This window comes from Ictalurus furcatus, chromosome 7, assembly GCF_023375685.1.
Source record: "Ictalurus furcatus strain D&B chromosome 7, Billie_1.0, whole genome shotgun sequence".
NCBI lineage: Eukaryota > Metazoa > Chordata > Actinopteri > Siluriformes > Ictaluridae > Ictalurus > Ictalurus furcatus.
The window spans coordinates 25,410,050-25,434,011 of NC_071261.1; the positions used below are offsets into that span (position 1 = coordinate 25,410,050).

Here is a 23,962-nt window from a genome sequence, read left to right on the forward strand (position 1 = left end):
TCTCTCTCTCTCTGTATATATATATATATATATATATACCCGTCGGTATATATCTTAGTTTTGAAGCTGTGATCTAAGAAACACCGATATCTCTGCCATCGCAGAGGCAAAGTTCCTGGAACTTCTTATAAGAAATCGCTCCATGTAATACTTCTCTCAATGTAATACGTTCATTTCTTATATCATTGACTCCCTTCCATAGAGACAGCAATACACAATGACTTCCTAAATTCTAATTCTAAATTCTTGAAGATTCCTACTAGTCAGTGGTAAGTCTGCATCGGTCTTTCACTCTGCATAACAACGGGCAAACCGCCTTCACGTCAACACAGACTTCAGGGTGAAACTTTTCCACAAGCATCCTCCGGTTTGCTTGTTGTCCAGAAAAGCTGAAAAGCCCAGTCAGGAGATGCCAAATTGTCGTGGAAATTAGACAACACTCGCAGACTCGTCCTCTGAAGGTAAAAAGGTTTATTACAGAAAGATGGTTAATACAGGATAGAAGAAAGCAGGATAGAATAATGAGAGCGATCTAAAGCGCTTGTGCTGAACCACTACTATATATATGAAACGCAGAGCATGACACACTTCTGTGTACCGATAAGAAGCAGTTTGAGGCAATTCAAACAGGCTGTGTTTTAGGGTACAGATGAACCTTGAACAGAAGAACATGTTTGTGTCTCTGTAAGTAGATAAACATTCTGTACTGATCGCAGTGACGTGACGTGGCCTTCTTAGGCGTTATCCTCTGATGAACGTGAACAGAACAAGAACAAAATTATTACAAAGTAAAAATGAATAATTTCCCTCACAATTCATAACAACTAGTTCAGTAGCAAAACAGTCATTGTGTCTTGTATATTAAGACCACAAGGAAATAATTTCAAAGTACCTTAGTGTTGAAGATGAAGAGCGCCACATTCACATGGACACCAGTTTGTAACGAATTTAGTGACGATAAGCAGGGAGAAAGGAAGGAAGAAATATAAAGCCAGTGAAGCATTTGCAAATAAAATCCACTTGACATCCTGAGAGAAATACTTGAGAGGCAGCAATCTTTGGAGAACTTACCTTCTGATTGCCTCTTCCAAGTGCATCCTTAGAAGAGTACATAATTTGTGAAAATATCTGGAGAGTCTAGTTGTAGTTCGGGTACCTAAGAGTTGCTGGTTGTAATCATGAGCATAATCACTGTCACCAGTGACAAAATCTAATCATAAATTCCTCTTTCAAACTGAGCGTGCAGAGAGAATGTTTGGAAATGATAGCCTGGCATTTCTGGGATGTTTCCATAGTAATAAAATGATACCTTAGACTAATAAGCTAATAACAATAAGAACGTAATAATAAATATATTAGCTGTAATAATGGTGGGTTATATTTCTACCACTGTAACAAACAGGGACTGGGGGTGTGCTTCCAGGATCCCACTTTGATAACCTCTGATCTAAATCATGTAAAAGCCATTAGTATATTTAGCTGTCTGGTGCTGGCTACAGTGGCTTAGTGGTTGGCACATTTGCCTCACACGTCCAGGATTGGAGGTTCGAATAACTCCTTTGCCATGTGTGTGGAGTTTGCATGTTCTCCCCATGCTTCGGGGGTTGATTACTAATCTATAAGTTAGTCAAAGTGATCATGAATGCTGATTACTAATCTATAAGGTAGTCAAAGTGATCAACATCTTTTCTTCAACAGTAAACTAAAGTTAATTTGCCTTTTCTGAAATTTCATTTAAAATCTCATTGCCTCTGTAAGTAACACTTTACACTTGGATGGTTTGTTGGATCGTGCTAAATCTAAGACTATTTCTATACCTGACTCAGAAAGTGATTAGTGTTACTCCTATTTAAAAGGTCTTTTAATCTATGACTACACTTAATCCCTGTCCAGAAAACTACACCGATGTGATAACCTTGGATATGTTTCACTTATCCGTTCATCTGTTCTTCTAGACATGCTTGGCAGATGCTCAGACCTCAACCATGCGGCTAAGGAGGGTAAATAATTTTTTATTATAAAGTACAGCTTTTGTATTATAAATAAATAAATAAATAAATAAATAAACATATATATTAAATTTCAGGTTATTTAAATGTTTTTAAATACATATTACCCCTGTTGTTTGATTATGATGTCCAGGTGGCAACCAGCAAAATGACGCATTTTCACAGGACAAGTACAAGTCCACAACTGCACAAGTACAGAATACAGAAGGTAAAAGCTTTAATATAATTACTATAGACAGACTGCATACATTTAATCTATAGTAGATGGTGTTCTGTTTTTTGATTCGGACAGTTAGCGCTGCAGACTGGGTCACTCTGCGGAGGAGGACTCTGATAGGGGCAGTCACAGTGAGCGCCCTCATTATTCTCGCTCTCCTCGGTGGAATCGTTATCACTGGTGAGAGGAGAATAGTTTTGGTTTTTTCCCCCAGGATGTTCATATAAAAGATTTAGTTTAGCTAATTTGTTGTTTAACCAACAAGCTTCAGTTCTAGTCTTGAAAATCTGTCTGAATCTTTATATAATTTTTGTTCCATGTTGATGATTTCACATTGTGTTGATTAACAACACAACACTAATGGCTTTCTCACTGTGATAGCTCATAGATTAATGGAAGTGCTCGACCAGCTTAATACAGGTAAATGTGATTTTCAAATAATGATCATTGATTTATTAACTTCCATAACGCATAAATATGTCACTAAAAGTGGTAGCTCAGTGGGTAAGATGTTGGAGTTCTAATCGGTCAAATCCCAGTATCACCAAGCTGCCACTGCTGGGCCCTTGAGCAAGGCCCTTAACCCTCAACTGCTCAGTTGTATAAATGAGATAAATGTAAGAAAAGGGGCCTCCATCTAGCCACTCTACCCCATAGCCCAGACATGTGAAGAAAAGGAGAGATTGTTGTCGCATACAGAGTGTACCGTTGGTCTCTTGGCAACCTCCCTGGTAAGTTTTTGTCTTGTCCTTTTTATAAATTTTGAATGGATGTCCTGTTTTTGGTGATATCACCGTGATGCCCCATTTTCTCCACTTGTTGATGATGGTCTCCATGATACATCTAATGTTTTAGAAATTCTTTGATATCCATCTCTTGATCAATACCTTTCGACAAGTGAGATCCTGTACATGCTTTGCAAGCTGTTTGTTCACCATGGATTCCGTAGTCGGATGAAACCAAAAAGATGTCAGTACAATCCTACAGAAACAGCTCGTCTTTATCGGGGGTTAATCAGAATCACTACATTGATGACAGCTGTCTGATAAATAACATGATTTTGAATGTGATTGGTTCATTCTGAACACAGTCACATCCATATTTATGCAACCAGGTTAACCAGAGTTTCTTTTTTGTTTTTCACTTTAATTTTTTGTTGGTTGCTATATTACATTAAAGGTGAAAAAGATGTGACATGACTTATCTTGGTTTCATTTTGTGCATCACAAAAAGTTGCAGGGGTGTGAAGACTTTTTAATATCCAATGTACATCCATGGTACTGGAGAGAGATATGAATGTGCTCCGGGGAAACAGCCTTCATTTCTTTAAACAGTAGCTTATGCATATGTTGAGCATATTGTATTTTTTCTCCTCCTTTATTAGTGTCAGATGTTACTAAGGAGTTTCCAAGTCTGTCAAGTGAGTATTGTCTTTGCATTGTTGTAATAAACATGTTAGCTTGGCATTTCAGCCATGTGAAAATGCATGAGTGTATTTCTTTTCTAACATGTACAGAATATTGTTGTTCTTTTTCCCTGTTTGTGTTCCCACCAGGAAAAGAAGGGATTGTTCCAGAGGAAGGTGAGAACATGTACCCTTACACTTGCCTGCTTTGTATTCAAATTCATCCTTCTTCCATTGTGCCCATGTTTTTCTTTGTTTTTTGCAAGTGTCTGACTTTAAACAATTTTTTAAATGTCAGCTGCAGCTTAATCATAGATTAGGTTCAATCTCTGAGGTGTAGTGATGCTCTCTGCTTGTTTGCAGTGTGGCGTTGGATTGTAGCAGCTAAAGGTACAGTAACAGAACTTTTACTGCTATGTAAATTACAAAATGAAATCAGCAGTGTGCAATTTATATAGTCCTTTGCTGCCAGTGCGGCAAATTACAATTACAACAAAAAGACTGACATGATATCCACTCGCCACAACTGAGCACCACGTCTCTTAAAGCTACATTTGTGAGCTTCGTTCAGCTGAAACACAGTAGAGTTGAGTGGCTGGGGAGCATGTTTGCCTCGTACCTCCAGGGTTGGGGGTTTGAATCCTGCCCTTCTCGTACCTTGGTGGTTTCCTCCAGGTACTCCGGTCAAAAGACATTGTGCCCTGCGATTGGTTGGTCCAGGGTGTCCCCTGCCTCGTGTACCCCAAGTTAGGCTCCAGTCTCCCTGCGACCCTGTGTAGGATAAGCGGTATGGAAAATGGATGGATTGATAGGTCTAAATAGCTTTAAGAAGTCAAATGATTTCTCAATGACAGCTGTGTATCCGTGAATGTGCTGGATGTTGGATTTAGATTGAATACACTCATTCAGTCAGTCACCAGTATGTTGCTATGACATCACATATTTTCCTTTAATTGTTTAGTTTCCTGTAAAACACAACCCCATGCTGAACATCCTAACAAATAGTTTTGTATTCAATTCTATAAAATTTTCCTCATTGTTGCTGAAATACTTTTTTTCATATTTTACTGCAATTTGTCAACAGCTGCTATGACTCTTAACCCTCAGTCGGCTCACGAGCTTCTCAGCGTGAGCAGCGATGGTAAAAGACTCTACCAAGCGTCCTCAAGCAGTCCTCCCCGTGTCAGCACGACTGAGACATACGTTTGGTGTCTCTGTGTTGCATCTAAGAACCTGCTGAATACCAGGGCTTATTTTGAACTTGAGGTGACGCAGAGTGTGCCGTGGACTCTGGGGCTGCATACTGAGTCTTTCAATGCAGACAACACCCCTGATACACATCCTGAACGTGGCATCTGGACGATAAGATCAGCAGAGAGTAAAATAATAATCAATGATGGTAAAGCCACTCCAACGCCGTACGCCACACCGGCTAAGCTCGGGCTGTATTTGGACTATGCTCGAGGTCAGGTGTCCTTCTACAATTCGGTGGCTAGACTTCACCTGCACACTTATCTTACCAGCTTTAAAGAAAAACTTCGTTTCTATGCTGCTGTTCGGGTTGGGATAAATGAGACCCAAGAAGCGTTAATTTCATTTGTTTAATTCTGATATTTGAGTAGGTTAGGTTCGGGTGGATTATTAATGTACCTTCATTTTAAATCAAAGCTGCCTTATTGCCTCTAATGTGTTTTCTTTCTTATTTTGAACTTCTACTATGGAAAATAACCCCAAGCAGAATGAAATAAAGCTGTATTTTAACCTGCATGCTACAACTCAAAATCTATTAATACATAAAGTGCATGAAATATCAGTCACACACACACACAGTGATTGTTTCATATGTGTAAGATACATACTAGACATGCCTTCCTTTTTTGTATGAATATTGTAATGATGAACATAAACTTGAACTAATAAATTAAAATGAACTAATAAGCACTGATAGCAGGTCATTTTAAACTGCAACCCAAATAAATTTAAAGAATAGATGTATGTATTAATTTATTATGTTTCTAAAGGTGTGTACAGTATCTCTCAAATTTTTTAATTACTTTGTGGGCACAAGCACATTAAACAATAATATTGTCTTATCTGTGCCATAGCACAAAAAAATATAATTGAAGATCAAAACATTTCAAATACTGAAAGAGGTTCATTATTCATTCCACACTGCAAGGACAGACAAACAGTGCCAGTTTCCCAGTTCACATTGTACACTGTAATCCTAAAGAACAAAGAATGGTTAACTAAATGTGGTTTGAATGTTCAGTGCAGGACATTTGTGACTAAATACCAAGTATTTCACTTGAATCCATCCCAGTCCCAGAAACCACACACGAAACGTTTGTGCTTTTTCTCTTCTGATTCAACTAATGAGGTCATTTTCAGCAGCTGAGTCAGGTGAATCAGAGCAAGCAGAACATCCAGCAGTGGGACAGAAACTACTGATCTAATGTGTGCACAAATAAGATCATGGATTCAAACATGGTGGGCTGCAAAAGTAAACATTTAGCAGCAGTGTTCCTCAGCCAGCACATGAAGCATGTGTGCAGTATGTGGAACAGATTTTACTTCCTTTACTTCTACTATAATATATGTAATAAACTAATGAGCTGTAGAGCATGTTGAATATATTCAGAACATGTGTTTTCTTCTGAGATTGGAGAACCACTACCATAATTACTGCATTAACTTGTTTATTACTGTAGCTACATTGACCTCCACTTATATTGGCACCTTTGGTAAATATGAGCAAAGAAGGCTGTGAAAATGGTCTATATTGTTTAATCTTTTGATCTTTTGTTAAAAAAAAATCACAAAAATACTCTGCTCTCATGGATATCAAACAATTGCAAACACAACACAGGTTTATTAAAAAAATCTTTGTTGAATATATGTGTGGCATGCTTATTGGCACCCCTACGAATTCATATGAGAAAAATATATTTGAAGTACATTCCCATTTATATTTTATTTCTTTTTTTTTTTTTTAGTACACCTGGGTGACTAGGAACAGGAATTTGTTTAACCATGGCTTCCTGTTTCACAGTGGTATAAATATGAGGTAACACATAGGCCAATTTCCCTTAGTCATTCCTAACAATGCGTAAGACCAAGGAATATAGCTGTGATGTGCTGCAAAAGGCTTATTGGTTAGCATGTTCAACTCACACCTCCAGGGTCTGGGGTTCGAGTCCCGCCGGGGCCATGTGTGCAGAGTTTGCATGGAAACACAGCATGGGGTTTAGGGGTAGGGTGCGCTGGTTTCCTCCCCCAGTCCAAAGACATGCATGGTAGGCTGATTGGCGTGTCTAAAGTGCCCATAGTGTATGAATGGGTGTGTGAGTGTGTATGTGATTGTGCCCTGCGATGGACTGGCACCCTGTCCAGGGTGTACCCCGATGCTCCCTGGGATCCTGGCACCCTGTCCTTGTGCCCGATGCTCCCTGGGATAGGCTCCAGGTTCCCTGAAAAGGAGTAAGCGGTAGAAGATGGATGGATTGAAAATGCCCATTTCCACCATCAGGGCAATAATTAAGAAGTTAAATGATATGAATCAACCTGGAATTGGACGTGTGGACGTCTATATTATCTCAATGCACTGTGAAGAGGATGGTTCGAGTGGCCAAAAAATCTCCAAGGATCTCAAGGTTCACAGCTGGAGAATTGCAGAAGTTAGTTGTGCCTTGGGGTCAGAAAGTCTCCAAAACTACAATCTGAAGTCACCTACAAAGGGTTTTAAGAAAAAAAGCCTTTACTCTCATCCAAAAACAAACTCAAGCATCTTCAGATTGCCAGACACTACTGGAACTTCAAATGGGATCAGGATTTAATGTTTTGAGGCTGTTTTTCTGCCAGAGGACCTGGACATATTGTTAGGATACATGGCGTCATGGACTCTATCAAATATCAACAGATATTAAATGAAAACCTGACTGTCTCTGCCAGAAAGCTTAAAATGGGCCGTGATTAAATCTTCCAGCAGGACAATGATCCAAAACATACATCAAAATCAACACAGAAATGGTTTACTGAGCACAAAATCAAGGTCCTGCCATGGCTATCCCAGTCCCCTGACTTGAACCCCATAGAAAACCTGTGGGGTGAACTGAAGAGGAGAGTCCAACAGCATGGACCTTGAAATGGGAAGGATCTGGAGAGATTCTGTATGGACGAACGGTCTCAGATCCCTCGCCATGTATTCTCCAACCTCATCAGGCATTATAGGAGAAGACTCAGAGCTGTTATCTTGACCAAACGGGTGTCAATAATTGTGCCACACATATATTTAACAAAGTTTTTTTTAATCAGCCTGTGTTGTGTTTGCAATTACTTGATATCCATGGGAGCAGAGTATTTTTGTGAATTTTTTTTAACAAAAGATCAAAAGTTTAATCAAGAAATACAACTTTTCACAGCCTTCTTTGCTCATATTTACCAAGGGTGCCAATATTAGTGGAGGACACTGTATATAATACACCACCATTTATATAGTCTTAACTTCAAAATTTAAAAGGTGATCCTTTGGCACTTTTTCAAATAAAAGCTATTTTGATCTTTACTTTCTTAATATGTATTAAATTATTTTCAAGAAAAAGGCAACTTTCATTATAGGGACTAGCCGGTCTGAGCCATAAATTCAAATCTATCACAGTATTCCTATCATCAAAGAACATTTGGTCCCTTCAGTGTGAAACATATATGTTCCCTACCCCTACACACGTTTCTCTTATCATCCTTGTGGGGACCTTTCACTAACATAAATATTAATACAGTTAATTAATGCTATGCCTACACTAAAATCTAACCTTAAACTTAACCTTGAGATACAGATTTGTGTGTGTGTGTGTGTGTGTGTGTGTGTGTGTGTGTACAAAAACTGTGAGATATTCCTATCTTTGTGGGGACAAACGGTCCTTACCAAGATATAAAAACATGCCCCAAGACCAACCCCCACCACCACACACACCACACACACACCAAGTTCCAAAATTAAATTCAGTGTAACAGGTGTAGTCTGAGTAGCTGAGAAAGGAAAAATATGAGGACCGAAAAAAACAACCAAACATGTCTGTGTCCACTATTTTATTTAATTTTTATTTATTTATTTTTACATACTAATAAATGTACTATGCAGTAGTATTTGTTTCAGTTGAATGCTACATAACACAACACACACTGTTAAAAGAAAAGAAAAAAAAAAACAACCCCAGAGGTGCCAATACTTATGACAGCATTTTGAAAATAAATGTAGACAGTGGCTCCTAATGTGTGCTGTTTAGGTCTTATATTATGAAGTGTGAAATATTGTATATATGAAGAAAGAAAAAAAAAGATTGATTTTAGTTCCAGTGGGATTTGAGTTTATGGTAGATACTGCAGTTGTCCAGCAGGGGGCAGAGCGCCAGAGTGTTTATGTAGTAAAGGGGGAGCACTTCGCCTGGGTGACTGTGTGTGCGTATATATGTGTATGTGTGTGTGTGTGTGTGTGTGTGTGTGTGTAATCCCAAACCCGAGTGGCCCGTGCAGAAGGCCGGGGGTAGGGCCGAGCAAATGGAGCAACGCAAATGAAGCACGAAAAATAGCAAAGAATCCCAAACACAGCCCCGTTTTCCAGGAATGTAATTCCGCCTGTCTTTCCTCGTCCCTCCTTTCCGTGATGTCTGATCTCCGGAGTGACGGTAAGACGTCTTTTCTCCACGTTTATATTCATTTATTTATTTATTTCGCACTCATTCTCACTCGAGCTTATTTTAAAGCGCCTCTTTGTTGAAACGCGAATGCAGTTTCTTCTCTGCAAATCGAATATTCTCGACTAATCTTCCTAAAAATCTACATTTCAGCTGTTCATCAGAGTCCTTTTGTTGTGAACGTGAGATGAGAGCGTTGGTAGTCTGTGTCTTTAACGAGGGTTTGCGGGCTGGAAAGGAAACGTGGCCGAGAAGATTGACTGAATATTCACCTCTGCTTTATTTTCATCACTGATAAAATCCTGAAACATAATTAAACGTGAGGTCGTTGCCAGAACTGGTGTAGGTTTTGATACTAATTTAATGAAAGGTTCATTTCTAAATGTCCAACAAGACATAAACGGGCTTTCATTCAGGATTAAAGTAACCATTTCCATTTTATAAGCCTATAGACTGCAGACTGTTTATTACCAAGTTATTGACAGCTAATAGGAGCTCATTAAATGCTTGAGGTTGTAAATGCTGTAATTGTGAACACATGTCTACAGCTCAGGGTTTTTGTTTTTTTTTAAGCACTCATGGGATTATTTTTATTTGAATGACATATTACCACAAATTTTACATGTGTGAAAGTGTGAAAACAGTGTTTTTTTTTAACCTTCAGGCTCAGATCAGGGGGTAAAGTTATGGAAGAGCATGTGAAACAGCGAGGAAGACTGTCTGAAGTGAAGTGTGTGATCGACTCTTCTTGATGCAAGCAAAAGAGTGTTTTTGACAACACGCCAGTCTACGCCACTGGGACATCTGAGTCAACGCCTGGCTCTGACAGATGTACACATGGGTTACACGCTCTGTGAGTGACTAGGATAAAAGGCTCGACCAGAACCAGCACACACCCGGGCCGAGCTTCGACACAGACATCAGTGGCAGTCATGTCCCTCTCTGTAAGTGTGTGTGTCTTTTTTCTTTTCTTTTCTTTTCTTTTTTTTTGTAAATCAAAAGCCCATAAAAAGACGTGCCAGCCTGACATGCAAACTTTGGTATTTAACATTCACCGCCGTTAAATCCACTGCTGTTGGGACCAATCATTTGAAATCCCTCTGGGAGAGAGGAGGAGAAGCGATCGGGGCTCAGCTTGTCCCAGAGTAGGTAGTTCGCCCCCGAGGGAGAAAGAAAGAGAAAGACGGTGAAAATGAGAGAGGTACAGGCTGAACGGATGACAAAAGGACCCCTAAAACCAGGAGACAGATGTGGAATCCCCTCCCCCGCTCATTCCTCTCGTTATCATCTGTTCCCTTTCTCTTTCTCTCATTTACTTATTGACTCTATTGTGCTTTAATAAAGGCAGCCAGTGCAGTCACACTTACCATATGTATAGGGCTAGTAACCAGTTGTCAGTCAGTCGAGACAATGCTGATCTAACAGTGGCTGTAGTAAAGTAAGCTAATGAATAAAAGTCATCTCTAACAACCTGCAACCTCGGAACAGCTCATTTGAATCTGCGTTCGAACGATGACGCTATTTGCATAGGACTTTTCTGCATAGCCGTAATGCTGCACATCTAATGGAGACTCATCTGACACATACACACCTGAATTTTTCGACTGAATTGTTAGTATCAGTACTCTGAGCAGATATGAGCTAATTGAATGAGGCTTTAGTGGGAAATGGCTTTCGTGCATAGAGCGTTAACACATCGTCTCTTTCCTAGAAATGGATCGGGTTTATTAAACAGCCTCAGAGAATAAAAACCTCTGTTTTATTTCTCGTTTGAAAGAAAGGGCTGATTTTAATTTGCACACCTTCTTATTCAAACGAAGCTACCTTCTGTAGCGAGAGAAAAAAAACGGAAAGCCAGTGTCTTTCTGATTTTCATCAGTCTTTTGCTTCTGTCAGTTTCTGTTTGTTAAGCAAGCAGAAAAACAAGGTCATTTTATCTCATGGGTAGTTGTTTGTGTAATCTGCTGAACTGATGTAAACTGGAGTGGTGTTCTTTATAATAAGCCTTATGTTTGGCTTGGTTTCAGCCAGTAGAAGCTGTCCAGCCAGTAGAACTTGTGCAAGTCTAACCAGAGCAGTATTCACTCGAGGTGGATTTCTGCAAAGTGAGCTTGGCTAAATTGATTTAAGACTTTTTAAAATCCGAACACATTGGATTCACTTCGCCAAATTGTGTTAGGAGTGGCATTTCTGGTACGCTGGTGTGGCGTGATACGGCTGACTGTCCTGTCATATGCGCTGAATATCCACATGTATAAGCAAGGCCTGTTTTGCTTTTGCATGAAAGCAAAGCAGGCAAATTTTTTTAACATTTAAACTCGTTCTCTCCATCCCTTCAATTTTCTATTAAGCGGTCTCTCTGTTTCGTTCCATTGATTGCTTCCATTTTTTCTTTTACTGTATCTACTTTAACCTAAATTTGATTCCTTATTTAATTCTGGATCCACTCCAGTGTAGTTTTCCCATTGCTTTTCTTTTTCTCAGACAGTGATAGGAAATACACTGTACAATATACTCCCTTCTTCCATTTTCTCATTCTTGTTCTTTGTCACTCTTGCCAGTTTTTCTAGATGCTGAGTGCCATGCTTATCTAATTCCATTTTTCCTTCTTTTTCTTTTTTTCTCAGACTGTGCTAGCAAAGGCGTTGTATGATAATGCAGCCGAGAGTCCGGAGGAGCTGGCTTTCCGGAAAGGCGACATCTTGATGGTGCTGGAGCAGGAGCAAGCTGGCGGGCCGGGCTGGTGGCTCTGCTCCCTCCACGGGCGCCAAGGCATCGCCCCTGCTAACCGCTTACGGCTCCTCCAGACAGCACCGGATGCCCGCCGTGCTCCCAGCGTGGACTCGGTTTATCTCTCTCCTGTTCAGCAGGGTCACGTTAACGGGCATCGCATGGAAGATGGTGATGGAGTGTATCTCTCTCCTCCGAGCCTGGCTGAAGGGGTGTACCAGAGTCCTGGAGGGGCTTCAGGACCAGGCAGTCGCCCACGCTCCCATTCCAGCTCTGGTGCCAGGCCACGGCCCGAATGGGCAGATATTGGAGTTGAAGGACGTCCACGCTCACCTTCTCTCAGAGTACGGGCAGGAGAAGTGGGCTCAGTGTATCAGACCCCTGCCACAATGGCACCACTAGGCACACAGTACAGATCTCAGGGTGCCTCTGAGTCAGTGTACCTGTCTCCCAGTGCTGTGCCCAGATCTACAGCCGACTCAGGCGGTGAGGCTGCTTATCTGAGCCCGAGAGAGTCGAGCATCACAGGCCATTCAGACGCCTGCTATTTGGTTCCTCGGCCAACTGTGGCAGCTTTACCTGGTGAGGATTTTTATCAGAGTCCCGTGAACACCGCTCCAGTGCCAGTGCTTCAAGACGTGGTAACCATCCAAGTTAAAGCAGGTCAGGAACCTCCAGGAATGTACCAAACTCCAAGTGCGCCAGGGACAGCCATGACAAGGACTCCACAAGCCGAGCGCAAACTATCTGTCGGATCTGCCGTGGTATCTTCTGCCTCAGGACAAAACGTAAACACACCCCCTGCAAGCAGGCCATCCTCTAGACCGCAGGGTCAGTGTACCACTCCCCCGGTGGGTCGTGGAAAAACATCACAGGCTACCGTGAAGGGATCCCCTCTTCTTGTGCGAACTGGGAAATCCGTGCTGCCAGGGTCTCCTAACTTCCTCCGGAAGCCTCCTCCACCGGCTCCGCCGGTTAGAAGTGTGACCCGGAAGGATTTACCTCAGGGTCAGGCACCTTCACCGGCCGCAAAACCCACTATGCAGGCAGGTCCTCCAGCAGAGACTGTTAAAGAGGAGAAACAAAGACAGATAAGTAAAGATGGAGGGAAGGACATGCAGATGATGAAGAAAGAGTGCATGGCTTCTGATGACGGAAAACATGGTGATCAGGTAAAAACAAAGATGGAACGAGGAAACTGAGGAAACCATGCTGTTTCAGTTTTGCACCAAATGTTATGAATAGTTTACAAAGAGTAATACTTGTAGATTACAATGAACTGTGCATTTGAAGGGATGGTTGATATTTAAAAAAAAAAAAAAAAAAAAAAAGGCTTGCACTCATTGGATGCCGTGTTGTTTTTCATGAACAAGTAGTCTTAACAGCAAGAGCCTAAAAAGAAATAGACAATCGACTCTGGTTGAGTTTATCTAGGTGAACTAGAGCCTTGCAAATTTACAAACCTTGAAAGTGTAACAAGATGCTAAGTTGTTATTTTGGCATTACGAAAACAAAATGGTGGAACTGGTAATTGAGCACGAGACATTTGCGTCACTATTTTGATTGTCTCTCACAGTACCAAAAAAAGAAAAAACTAGCTAGCTGCTTGCTAGCCAATTTTAACCACTATCGGGTTGATTTGCGTGCTTACTTTGTTTGGCCGACTGAGTGGATATCTTTTTTAAAAAAATTTTTGTATTAGTTTTTATTATTTTTTAATAGTTTAACTTTTGCATTAGATGGATTTGTAATACCTTTGTCCTTCATACAGGTGTATGACACTCCTCCTACAAACAGATGGCAGCAGCCAGTTCCAGTATCTGAGGAGAGTGAGAGTATCTATAACACCCCTCGTGCCGTCCCCTTACACACTGAACAGGGATCAGAGGTAAAAGAGCGACATGACACAGTCTCCATACAACATATTCTTAATGTATCAGAATCTCAGCCATTGTTCATACAATCACTTCTCAACGGCAGTTATGTCTCTCTCACGAACGAAAAATTCTCATTCCTCCGTTTAAGGGCCACACCTGTTTTTCACTGCTGCGAGCTAATCCCTTCTGTCTGTCGCCTTCCTCTCGCTCAGCTGGTCACACCCGTCTGTCTTAGGAGGTCTAGCTGGTGTGACACTCTATTCTCTATACTCTATTAATGATTACAGTTACCACAGACATGCTTGTGGAGTTACCCCCTTTTTTTTTTTACCTATCTCTGACAGAAGTATAATTACATCTATAAATATGTAATTACTGCTTACAGAAGTTTAATGACACACACCCCTAATCCAGAGATTTCTTTAATAAGGCAGTGGAAAGTACAGCCTCCATGTCCGTGCTCTTATTCCGAGCCAACATTAAGCCACAAGAGCTCTCAACAAGGCCACTGAGAGCCTGCGTCATTGTAGGGAAAGGACATAGAGCCGGCTGTCTGTTAAGAAATCACAGCCGTGAAGAAATGGAGCACGGTTTAGGCTTGACACACAGCCCCCAGTGTTAGAAAGATGGAGAAAGTTCAACTCTAAAACAGTGACTTCGTGAAGAAGGCTATTGTCTGTTTTAAGCTCAACAGTAGCTGCAAGTGATAGATTCATGGGAGAGGGGGGTGTATAATAAGAGCAATTCTGTAGTGCATGTGAATAACATCCTCTCTCGCTCTCTCTCTCTCTTTGTCTCTCTCTTTCTCTCGCTCTCTCTCTCTTTCCTGCTCCTTCACTGTGTGTCAGATTTACGACGTTCCCACCCATGCCCTGAATCCACCCTCAGACCTCCAGCAGCAGACCTACAATGTCCCGGCATCACTTCCACTGAATGAAGACATAGAAGAAGACGTGTACAGTGTTCCAAGTCTTCCAGGTCTGCCATTAGACTCAGGTGAAATGCCTGGACCCGTGGGCGAAGCAAGAGGAAACGCTGAGGTTTACTCCATCCCCAGTCCTGGAAAGTCAGACTTGGCGTCTGAGGATTTCTCTGAAGCAGATGGCGGCATTTACGACATGCCCGCTCTCTCGTTGGACATTCCTGCATGCCGTCTTTCTGCGTCCAGCACTGGGTCAGGTGACATCCAGTGGAAAAGTTCTCTCTCATCTCTTGTCCAGTCAGCTCTAAGCTCCGCCTCGGTCGCCGCCACACCTTCCCGGGACCTGGCCGCGTCGCTGGCTGAGATCTTGTCAGTGTGGAAAGCAGGTCACTCGGGTGAAGTCCCGCCTTCTCTTCAGCAGGCATGGTCTCGTCTTGCAGACCTCCTTCCTGCCCTCTCGGTGTGCGGTCCCTCCCCTCCAGCAGACGGTCTCCTCACGATGGTCCGCCGAGCTCTTGAAGACTCCGCCGTTTTTTTGCAGAGTCAAACAAGACCCCGTCTGCCCTCTCAGGAGTCTCTGTCACGGAGGCCACTTCCTGCGCTGCCAGTTGCCGAGGTGAAACCCATGGCGGGGGGAATGGGATCTCGCAAGGGCAGCTGGATCCAGGAGCGCCCACTCCCCCCTCCTCCTGTTCCTGCGTTTCCGTTGCCTCCAGCACCTGCATGTCTTCCCCTTGCCGGACAGATGAGTGAGGATGAGCAAGGGAACGAGTACGCAGGGATCGGGCTAACTCCTGCACCTCCATTGTACCCTGCAGGAGACAGTGTAGGATACGTCAAGCTGCAGGTTAGGACCTGGCCTTATTGTGTCACTCTCATGTCACATTCCTAAATCCTGTGTCACTATAGTTTCATCTATCTCAGTCACCGAAATCCTGTTTTGTCTCTATCGTGACTATGGGTGTTACTCCTTGAAATTTCATTATTAGTATTAATTATCATGTCATGATTTCACAATACCATGGTATTAATCAACCGTTTAAAACCACACAAGCTGGTGGAGAAAAATCTTTGTACAGAAGTCTCTTTTGTATGTAGAACAAAAACCAAAAACATCAAAACTGTTCAAATTCTTCTTCTTTCTTGGGATGAAATTATAAGATGTCATTAGAAACTGAAAATGAGAGTGGCTGCAAGGAAAGACAGCACACTGAAAGACGGAGCCAAAAAAATCTACCTCATGTGGCTGTGTGCAGCGCTGCTTAGGCCGAAATAGATCATTCTATTTTATTTCTATTCTGTCTATGTTTTCTTCAGTTGTGGTCAGCAATGGCATGTTCTTCTGTGTGATTGAGAGCCAGAGCGCATGATAAAGTCATGCTATGCGTGACAGCAGAGGTAGCAGTGAAATATGTTTACAGCAGTAGTAGATTACACAGCCGAAGTGTTTTCAGTGCAGTTGCATCCCCAGTGCAGAGAAACTGAACTCTCTATAGTCCAAAGGGGGTTGTGAAATTTTTGGGGAGTTGCAGCTGGACACAAAAGCAGGGAACCAAAACAGGCAAACATTAATAGATGGAAATAGAATTTTAATCTGTATTTTTGACGCAAAATCAACAGTTCAGTCATACTCTTTGACTAACTACAGTCAACTATCAATGATATCTACCTTTATTAAGGTAAAACTTTCTCACAGTGATTTGTTCCTCGAGGATGTACTGTATGTGGGAATGTGGCAGTTATGAGTGCGTGTTGAAAAATAAATTTTTGTAAATCTAAAACACAGATGTGATTTCAGTTCATGTCTTGTGTCACATATCCACGAGACAGTGTGATACGCGTATAGCTACTAATCAGTCCCTGTAGGATTTCGCAATTTTTCAAAATGACCTCGGATCTTCCGCAGACTTGCACTGGGCAAAGACCATTTGGATCATGTGACGTCCTCACAATGCACATTCAGCCAAAGCCCTCTTCGAGTCACATGCATTGTAGAGATGTAACGGTATGAAAATTTCACATCACGAGTATCGTGACTAAAACTATCACGGTTATCAGTATTATCACGGTCTTGTTCAAATGTACAAAAAGTACTGGTACACACACTGAAATCAGTTAAATAGGTTTTATATTTGAAAATCAACAAACAACAAATAAAATTAGCCGCGTAAACATAATAACGTTAGCATTAAAGTTGGCACCATGTAGCCATGAGAGGTAAAAGTTTTCCCCAGTGCAGGTTTTAATGAACACAACCCTAACTGTGCATATAAAAACAAGTAAAGCAACCTGCATGTACGACTATACAACATCATAATTATTTGAAAAGCCGTGTATTAGTGGTACGAATGTACATTATCCCTTAAATGTCACATTTATTTGTTATTTGTTACTGTCTTGTTTGAACTTGTTCCTTTGTCTTGGCTCAAAGCCGTGCACTTGCTAGGAACTTTTTTTCTTCGCGGAAGCTTGCGTTTATTACAAGTGAAATAAGAAATGATTTCAACCCAATTCAATATTTTGTGTCCAACTATTTACTTTTCCTCATACTTTTCCCCAACTCATGCATTGAGCTAAAAGTTAACTTACCTTGCGTTCACTATAAAGTGACGGATGGTTATCACGAAGATGACTCAGCAGATTGGACGCGTCGCCCCCTTTCGCAGCGACTTTCTTCTGGCAAGCTCTGTAGACAGGGTTACCATCTTCTATTAAGTTTCCCTCAACGTTTCGGACCACACTTTAGATTTGGTCCTCTTGGAAGGTTGGAAAATCTCCCGAGCGCCGTCACTGCCTTCCGCCATGTTTTCAACAATGTTGCATGCTGCGCCTGCGTCAGACTCGTGCTGGGTGTGTGTGGACAGCATTTACCGTGAGTTTTACAAAATCACAATAATTGCGCACGGTTTTAATGATAATTAAATGTGACGTCTGGGAATTTTATCGTGGTTTATATCGTGAAACCGGTAACCGTTTCATCCCTAGTGCGTCGAACATGAGTACAGCTAAAAGGTTTCACGTACCAACAAACATCACTGTGAAAGACCGTGCAAAACACATTCGCGCAGTTGCGATTTCGCCAATTCAAGTAGTTTTCCGCAACAAAAAAAAACACAAAACACTCTGCAAGTTGCATCTCAAATTTTTTTAAATAGCCGCAGCAAAAGCGAGCAATTTTGGCTGCAACAATCACAAAAAAACCCCTCCACGAAATCCTGCAAGGACTGATTACTACAAATCTAGAACTGTCCTGGTGGAGTTTCTGTGACATCATTTCCCATGTGATATTAGTGTTAGAAGTCTGATTTATCTTTTACTTGGCATCTGATGCAATGTTTTCCATCGTACATGGTGACACTGTTTCCAGAATGTCATATAGTTCAGTAGAAATGTCATTTTTGAAAAACAGTTCTTTTTTTTTTCCAACTCAGAATGGCAGTTGCCTGACTTGAGTCAGTGAGGACATGTGATGAAGCTGTGAGGATTGCATTTCACCAATCAATGACCTTCACTATTTTAAGCTCCATGTATATGATAGCTGTTCAGTCCTTATAGTGCCCTGATAAGAATAACAGCATTCAGCCCAGGAACTTACAGTACGACTCACTTAGCAATGGAAATAATGACAAAATGTGGGATGTGGGATTATGAAGTTGTTAGCATAGTACAGGGTGAGAAAGATTTTGTGTGTCCTTTCCTGTAAATGTTGTTTATGTTTCTAATAATTAGGAAAAAGTTAAGATATATTGGGTGATGTAAAATACATGTTACAGTTGTATTTGTGCTGATTGGTGATTGGTGGTAACGAAACATGTATTGCTAAATATGGAATAGAACATGAGAGTTAATTACATGGCTGTTTGTCATGCTCGGGTTGTGTAGTTTGTGTTATGGTAACTGATCTCTGATTCTGTGTACTAATCCAGGGAAAGCCCGAGCCGCCTCCTGACTTACAGGTTGAAACTGGCACTTCGCAGGTCATCTCTACAAATGATATCAGAGTGAGCAACAACACACACACACACACACACACACACACACACATTTCCCTAGTGACGTTTTTGTGTTTGCAGTACCCAGTTCAGTTGTGAATGATTTACAGTGACTCTTTTTCCTCTCTTTTAGTTCTCTGGGTTGTTCTGACAAACGATGAAATATCGGCTGAAGATTAAATTGTCATACACATAATTATAATTAACCATTTAATTGCCTATATTGTTGATTTCATATCATTGACAATTTAATTATATTACGAAACCATCGTGTTTGCAGAAATCGTTTGCAGACCACTTATATTTACATACTGAAACAAATGACTGTGGAATCTGCCCACAATAGTAGTTTCCTCAATTAATCATGATTAGGCGATTTATATAATGATTGCTCCCTTTTCCTCTGTAGTTGAGTCCCTCTCCTCCTCTTCCCGTCTCTCTGTCTCTTGAGGACTCCGAGCTTCTCTCCTTCTACTCATCCCAAAGCCTGTCTCACCTCTCCTGCCTGGCGGACGCCATCGACTCCCTGTTCAGTAGCGTTCAGGGGAACCAGCCGCCGCGGATCTTTGTTTCCAGGGGGAAGAATCTCATCGTGACGGCGCATAAGCTTGTTTTTATTGGAGACACGCTCGCTCGTCTCCTGAGCTCCACCGACCTCAGGGCGAAGGTGGGCCTACATGTAGAGTCACAGTGTTTAGGGAGAGTAATGCCAGATTTCAGAGGTGTTAATGAATGACTGAATAACTGTTAGCTGTAAAAACATTAGGTGTTCAGTGTCTGTTGTTTACTTGTAGTTGGGTTTTGAATAGTCATGATAGATAATTGTTATTGTGAGGCGGGGCAGATTTACTTAATGGATGACGGCCAAAGCATGACTGACTTCAGCCATCTGTGAATAGTTTTGCGAGTATGTGTGTTTGTGTGCGTCCACAAGAATTGAGTAAGCAGCATAATGCTTTTCTTAAAGGAGTACTTCAGCCAGGAATAAACCTCTAGCCATTTTTTTCTTACCCCAGTTCTAGTCAGTCAGCAAGTTTGCTTCTTCAGTTTTGTTCTGGAGTTATAAAACTTTTATTCCGTGATTTTAGGCATTTTTAAACTGTTTATGTACAAAATGATATTACTGAGGCAGTCACTCTCTTTTGAGGCAAATGTGTGATTATTTAGCCATTCAGTTTGTACAGTGATGAACTGGAGGCTATAATATGGTGGCCCATAAGTCCAAAAACAGATTAACAATTAAAAAAAAAAGTTAAAAAACACAACAGCAAATTTGGAAACACGTCAACATTAACTCAAAAAGGAAAGGGTATGTGCTTATTGAGCATCACATACGTGTTGCTGATGGAGCATGGTGTACGGCTATGACAAAGAAAAAGACTTGCACATTTTCAGCTTCTGTTTATCTAGTGAAAACTATTTAATCCAAAGTTACTTATTATAGTGGGGAGCGTTTCTTTCTGCTGCATAATCTGACTTCCTTTAGACGGGTTTTCAGCATTCGCATTCTCATATCATTGCCGTTACAGCATATAAAATAATAACCATATGAATGCCCTTGATAAAAAATAAGCACCAATAAAGGCATCAGATTAATTCAGGCTCGTATTTCCTCTTACTGTAAACATCCTCCAGCTTTCCTCGGTTTCCCGTAGCCAATCAGAAATGAGCATGTGATGGTCAATAAGGACTTACCCTTTCTGTTTTGAGTTAATGTTGCTGTGTTTCCGAATTTGCTGGTGTGCTTTCTCGTTTCTTGTGGTGCGTTTTTGGTTTTGTAACATTTTGCAGTTATGGGCCACTGTACTATGAGCTTCCATTCCAAAAAGAAACAAACCTCACACACCACCCGTGTCTCGACATAACTCACACACACACACACACACACACACACTGTCCTCTGTCTCTCCAGGTCACCACCTCCAGTGGACGTCTCTGTCAGGCCCTGAAGTCTGTTGTCGTCGCCACCAAAGATGCAGCTCAGAATTACCCATCAGTCCAGGCAACACAGGAAATGGTGGACAGAGTGGCCGAGCTATCCCAGCATGCCGCTGGCTTCTCTGGGCTCCTTCAGCGACTAGCAGAAATATCTTGATGTCGTCTGTCTTTTTTTTATGACAATGCCTTTTTTTCATGACAATGCCTTATTTGTAGTGCATTATTATTACATTTTGTTTTGTTCTTATGCAGAAGGGTATCATGATTGTGTCTGATTCATCGCACCGGTACTTAGTGATTTGATGGTGGAGTGTCGAGATGGTTTATGTGCGATTGTGTGTGTATCTAAGTGGGAATATACCGGTTTGTGATTTGTTGATCTTTTTTTTGTGTGCCTAGCACACGTCTGTGTGTCTTAATAACTTATTGATGGGTGTTTGTTTTGGTGTGAGGACACGTGTTGCACGTTTTGTAGTGGTTTCATTTTTGTGTTGGTTTGGTTTACTGAAGCGGTCATTGTACTGCCGTCAGGTGCAGTTCTTTTCTTTTTTTTACATTTACGAAACAAAAGGCTACTGGGGATATTTTTTTTCTTTTTATACGTAGCCTCAGTTTCACCTGCTTCAGTTTATGCCTTAAATCTCACGTCACATGTCACACAAGCGCTTTCATACACAATTCATATTTAGTACTGCCTGGAACACGTGTTTATGCACGGAGGCAAGAAGGGACTATTTCAAAGGGATTGCTTTTTTTTCCTGTGATCATTTGTAATTTTGTCCTTTCCCACGACGTTGACTAAGTCTGGAACCAGTTTAGCGGGTTTCGTTCCTTCTTTCCTGTCGATTTTTCACAGCCTTGCGTTTCTTACTTTTTTTTATCCCCATTTTCTCTCATTTTACTTCCTTAAGCACCAGTTCTGCATGTGAAGACAAAAGCATGTCTGTGTGAATGCAGTTCTGGGAAAATACTCTCCACTATATTAATCAATAAACCATAACATTAAAAAAAAAAAAAAGAAGACAGAAGCAGATATACTCTATGTGCAAGGTTGTAATATTTTCTCATAGGCATGCGCCATGCCTTTAACTGGAATTCAGACAATATATAATCAATCAGTTTATATTCAGAAATACCGGTGTGTGTGTAATAATGTCGTCAGGAACAATTCATAAGCATGTGTTTTACTTAACTTCACTTTCTATGGTGCATCCACAAGTCCAGACATGAGCTTGTTGCTTGTCTGTCCTGCTCCCTCATGGTTACACACCTGTCCCCCATGGCTGATAAACACAGTCCACAATACTAGGACATCTTTACATATCTTACATATGTTTTAATCTCTTGATCTCAATGTTTAAGATTCGCTTTTCCCAGCAATGTGATGAAAAACGCCCTGCATATTGTTCTCACCACCTTCTCAGTGTTATCATTAAACTCATGTACAGACATGCTGGTTGAGTTCAAAGACGGCAACATACTTGTTATTACCATTGTATCTGTTGCCATTTAGTAACCTAGAATAGTGCAGCTTGAACGTATGAATATAGACATGCAATAATCAATATTCCTGCATATGAGTCAGGGCTATAACAAATAAGTGGCCACTTGCAGGTCAAAAAGAAGAAGGCTGTGCAAGGAGCACAACATAATAGCAATGTACATGACACATTTGATTTCCTTTAACCTCTGTACAGGCATATATCAGTTTATAATTTCAGTCATGTACGGATGGACTAGCTGGCTTTATATAACCCAATCTAAATTTAAATTAAATGTTTATATTTAAAACAGAAATGATTTCGTTTAGGTCTACATACAAATGTGAACTCACTGTTTTGAAAAAGCAAAGTGCATCAGATTTCGTGTCAACTAGGGACGTTTTGTTCCTTTAACCCGTTAAATGTTTATTTCGATTTATTTACACTAATACAATGTTGAATTTGGCCATGAGGTGATGATTGAAGCTGTGCAAAAATGGTGCCCTACTTCCTTTATCCAGCAAGCAGTAATGTGAATTATGTGGATTCATTCAGTTCTCTCTGGATGTCTTTTGGACATTAATAACTTACATGGTATGAGTAGATAAATATTCATACATAAAAAAATAGTGCACTGTGTATTGAATAGATGGTAATTCACAAATGTGGAAGGAGTCTTCCAGTTGAAAATGGCGATGGGAAAGTTGGCAAGTGATTGCTAAAAGCAGTATTGTAGTGCAAGGGTAGTCGTAAACACACAAAGGCTGTACAAAGCTCAGTTTTTCTCCTTGCATCACTTTCTGCTTTGTCTCACAGCGCCCCCAAGTGGACCAGATCAGTATTACAGTCACTGCACGGCCCGACATTACAGTTTGAAGCAAAAAATAATAATCTCTGGTTTAAAGTTTAACGACTTTACACCTGTTTGTTTGATTGTATCTATTCTACTGAGTAATATATTCAAAAGCTTCTATGTCAATCATAAATGCTCAAAAACTATTGAAAACTGTGTTGTGCTTAGCTGAGATGGTCTTAAAGAAATCATTCTAATTGTTTTGATTTTACCAAATGTATGCATGACTTTTTTTCCTTTAAAAACACAAATAAAATATATATATATGCACATGTAACCAGGGATGTCTCCATACAACTGATTAGTATTCAAACATTACTGTAACAATGTGGAGATTTCCCCCCTTTTTTGTACCAGAATGTATTTTTTACACTCATTTGTTTTCTTACTTTACAACTTCCTGGGTGCTTAACGGAGCTTGACCTCCTCCGGTACTTGTCATAATGCAAATTTTATTTCAAATACAGTTTTTGTTACAATGCATTTGTCTAGAAATCTTTATTGCTTCATACGTGCCTTTGTTGTGAGAGCAGCGGGATTTTCTAAAACGATATCTGTTTTAACACTTGGTAATCAGGGTGCATTCAAGAAACGCAGACACTATGATGTGTTCAACATTATTACAACGTTCTTCCAGTCGACTAATAATGGCCTGAAAGCCGCTACATACGTGAAGAATTAATCAATCCAACTTGAATTACTCGAAGAGATCGCAAGTCCCTCAATAAACTGTAAAGTAAATATAAGTGGTTGTAGCTGGGCGCTGTTATAGTGACGAATTCCTATTTTAAGTAGCTGGTGATTTTTAAGACACTTTTGTTCGCCAGATTGCTGTTTTATATTTA

The 23,962-nt window shown here is 40.8% G+C and overlaps 2 protein-coding genes across 14 annotated transcripts; both read left to right on the top strand.

Moving 5' to 3' along the window:
- Positions 1-234: 234 nt before the first annotated feature.
- On the top strand, positions 235-5,398 carry LOC128610270 (E3 ubiquitin-protein ligase TRIM39-like). 11 transcript variants are annotated; one of them, XM_053629498.1, is made up of 10 exons: positions 235-461; positions 1,956-2,000; positions 2,143-2,217; positions 2,302-2,406; positions 2,608-2,646; positions 2,884-2,957; positions 3,611-3,646; positions 3,782-3,808; positions 3,995-4,021; positions 4,739-4,877. In XM_053629498.1, exons 2-9 carry the CDS (start codon positions 1,958-1,960, stop codon positions 4,010-4,012), a joined length of 417 nt encoding a protein of 138 aa, XP_053485473.1. In that variant the 5' UTR covers positions 235-461; positions 1,956-1,957; the 3' UTR covers positions 4,013-4,021; positions 4,739-4,877. The 11 variants fall into 11 exon arrangements, with proteins under 11 accessions (XP_053485473.1, XP_053485471.1, XP_053485470.1 ...); XM_053629496.1 differs by lacking the exon at positions 2,884-2,957 and adding an exon at positions 4,307-4,418 and having other exon boundaries at positions 4,739-4,841; XM_053629495.1 differs by lacking the exon at positions 2,884-2,957 and adding an exon at positions 4,307-4,418 and having other exon boundaries at positions 4,716-4,833.
- Positions 5,399-8,928: 3,530 nt separating this feature from the next.
- efs (embryonal Fyn-associated substrate) lies at positions 8,929-23,598 on the top strand. 3 transcript variants are annotated; one of them, XM_053629436.1, is made up of 8 exons: positions 8,929-9,315; positions 9,989-10,268; positions 11,952-13,226; positions 13,826-13,942; positions 14,780-15,700; positions 18,780-18,854; positions 19,297-19,512; positions 20,758-23,598. In XM_053629436.1, the coding sequence occupies exons 2-8, from the start codon at positions 10,257-10,259 to the stop codon at positions 20,938-20,940; spliced, it is 2,799 nt and encodes a 932-aa protein (XP_053485411.1). In that variant the 5' UTR covers positions 8,929-9,315; positions 9,989-10,256; the 3' UTR covers positions 20,941-23,598. The 3 variants fall into 3 exon arrangements, with proteins under 3 accessions (XP_053485411.1, XP_053485409.1, XP_053485410.1); XM_053629434.1 differs by having other exon boundaries at positions 8,930-9,315; positions 19,255-19,512; XM_053629435.1 differs by lacking the exon at positions 8,929-9,315 and having other exon boundaries at positions 9,337-10,268; positions 19,255-19,512.
- Positions 23,599-23,962: the final 364 nt, after the last annotated feature.

What these genes read in the sequence shown, in the direction of transcription:
- LOC128610270 (XM_053629493.1), top strand. An exon ending in ACAAGTACAGAATACAGAAG is followed by an intron (nt 2,218 to 2,273) that starts GTAAAAGCTTTA and finishes AATCTATAGTAG; the next exon opens with ATGGTGTTCTGTTTTTTGAT. An exon ending in GGAGTTTCCAAGTCTGTCAA is followed by an intron (nt 3,647 to 3,781) that starts GTGAGTATTGTC and finishes TGTTCCCACCAG; the next exon opens with GAAAAGAAGGGATTGTTCCA.
- efs (XM_053629434.1), top strand. An exon ending in ACACTGAACAGGGATCAGAG is followed by an intron (nt 13,943 to 14,779) that starts GTAAAAGAGCGA and finishes ACTGTGTGTCAG; the next exon opens with ATTTACGACGTTCCCACCCA. An exon ending in CCACCGACCTCAGGGCGAAG is followed by an intron (nt 19,513 to 20,757) that starts GTGGGCCTACAT and finishes CTGTCTCTCCAG; the next exon opens with GTCACCACCTCCAGTGGACG.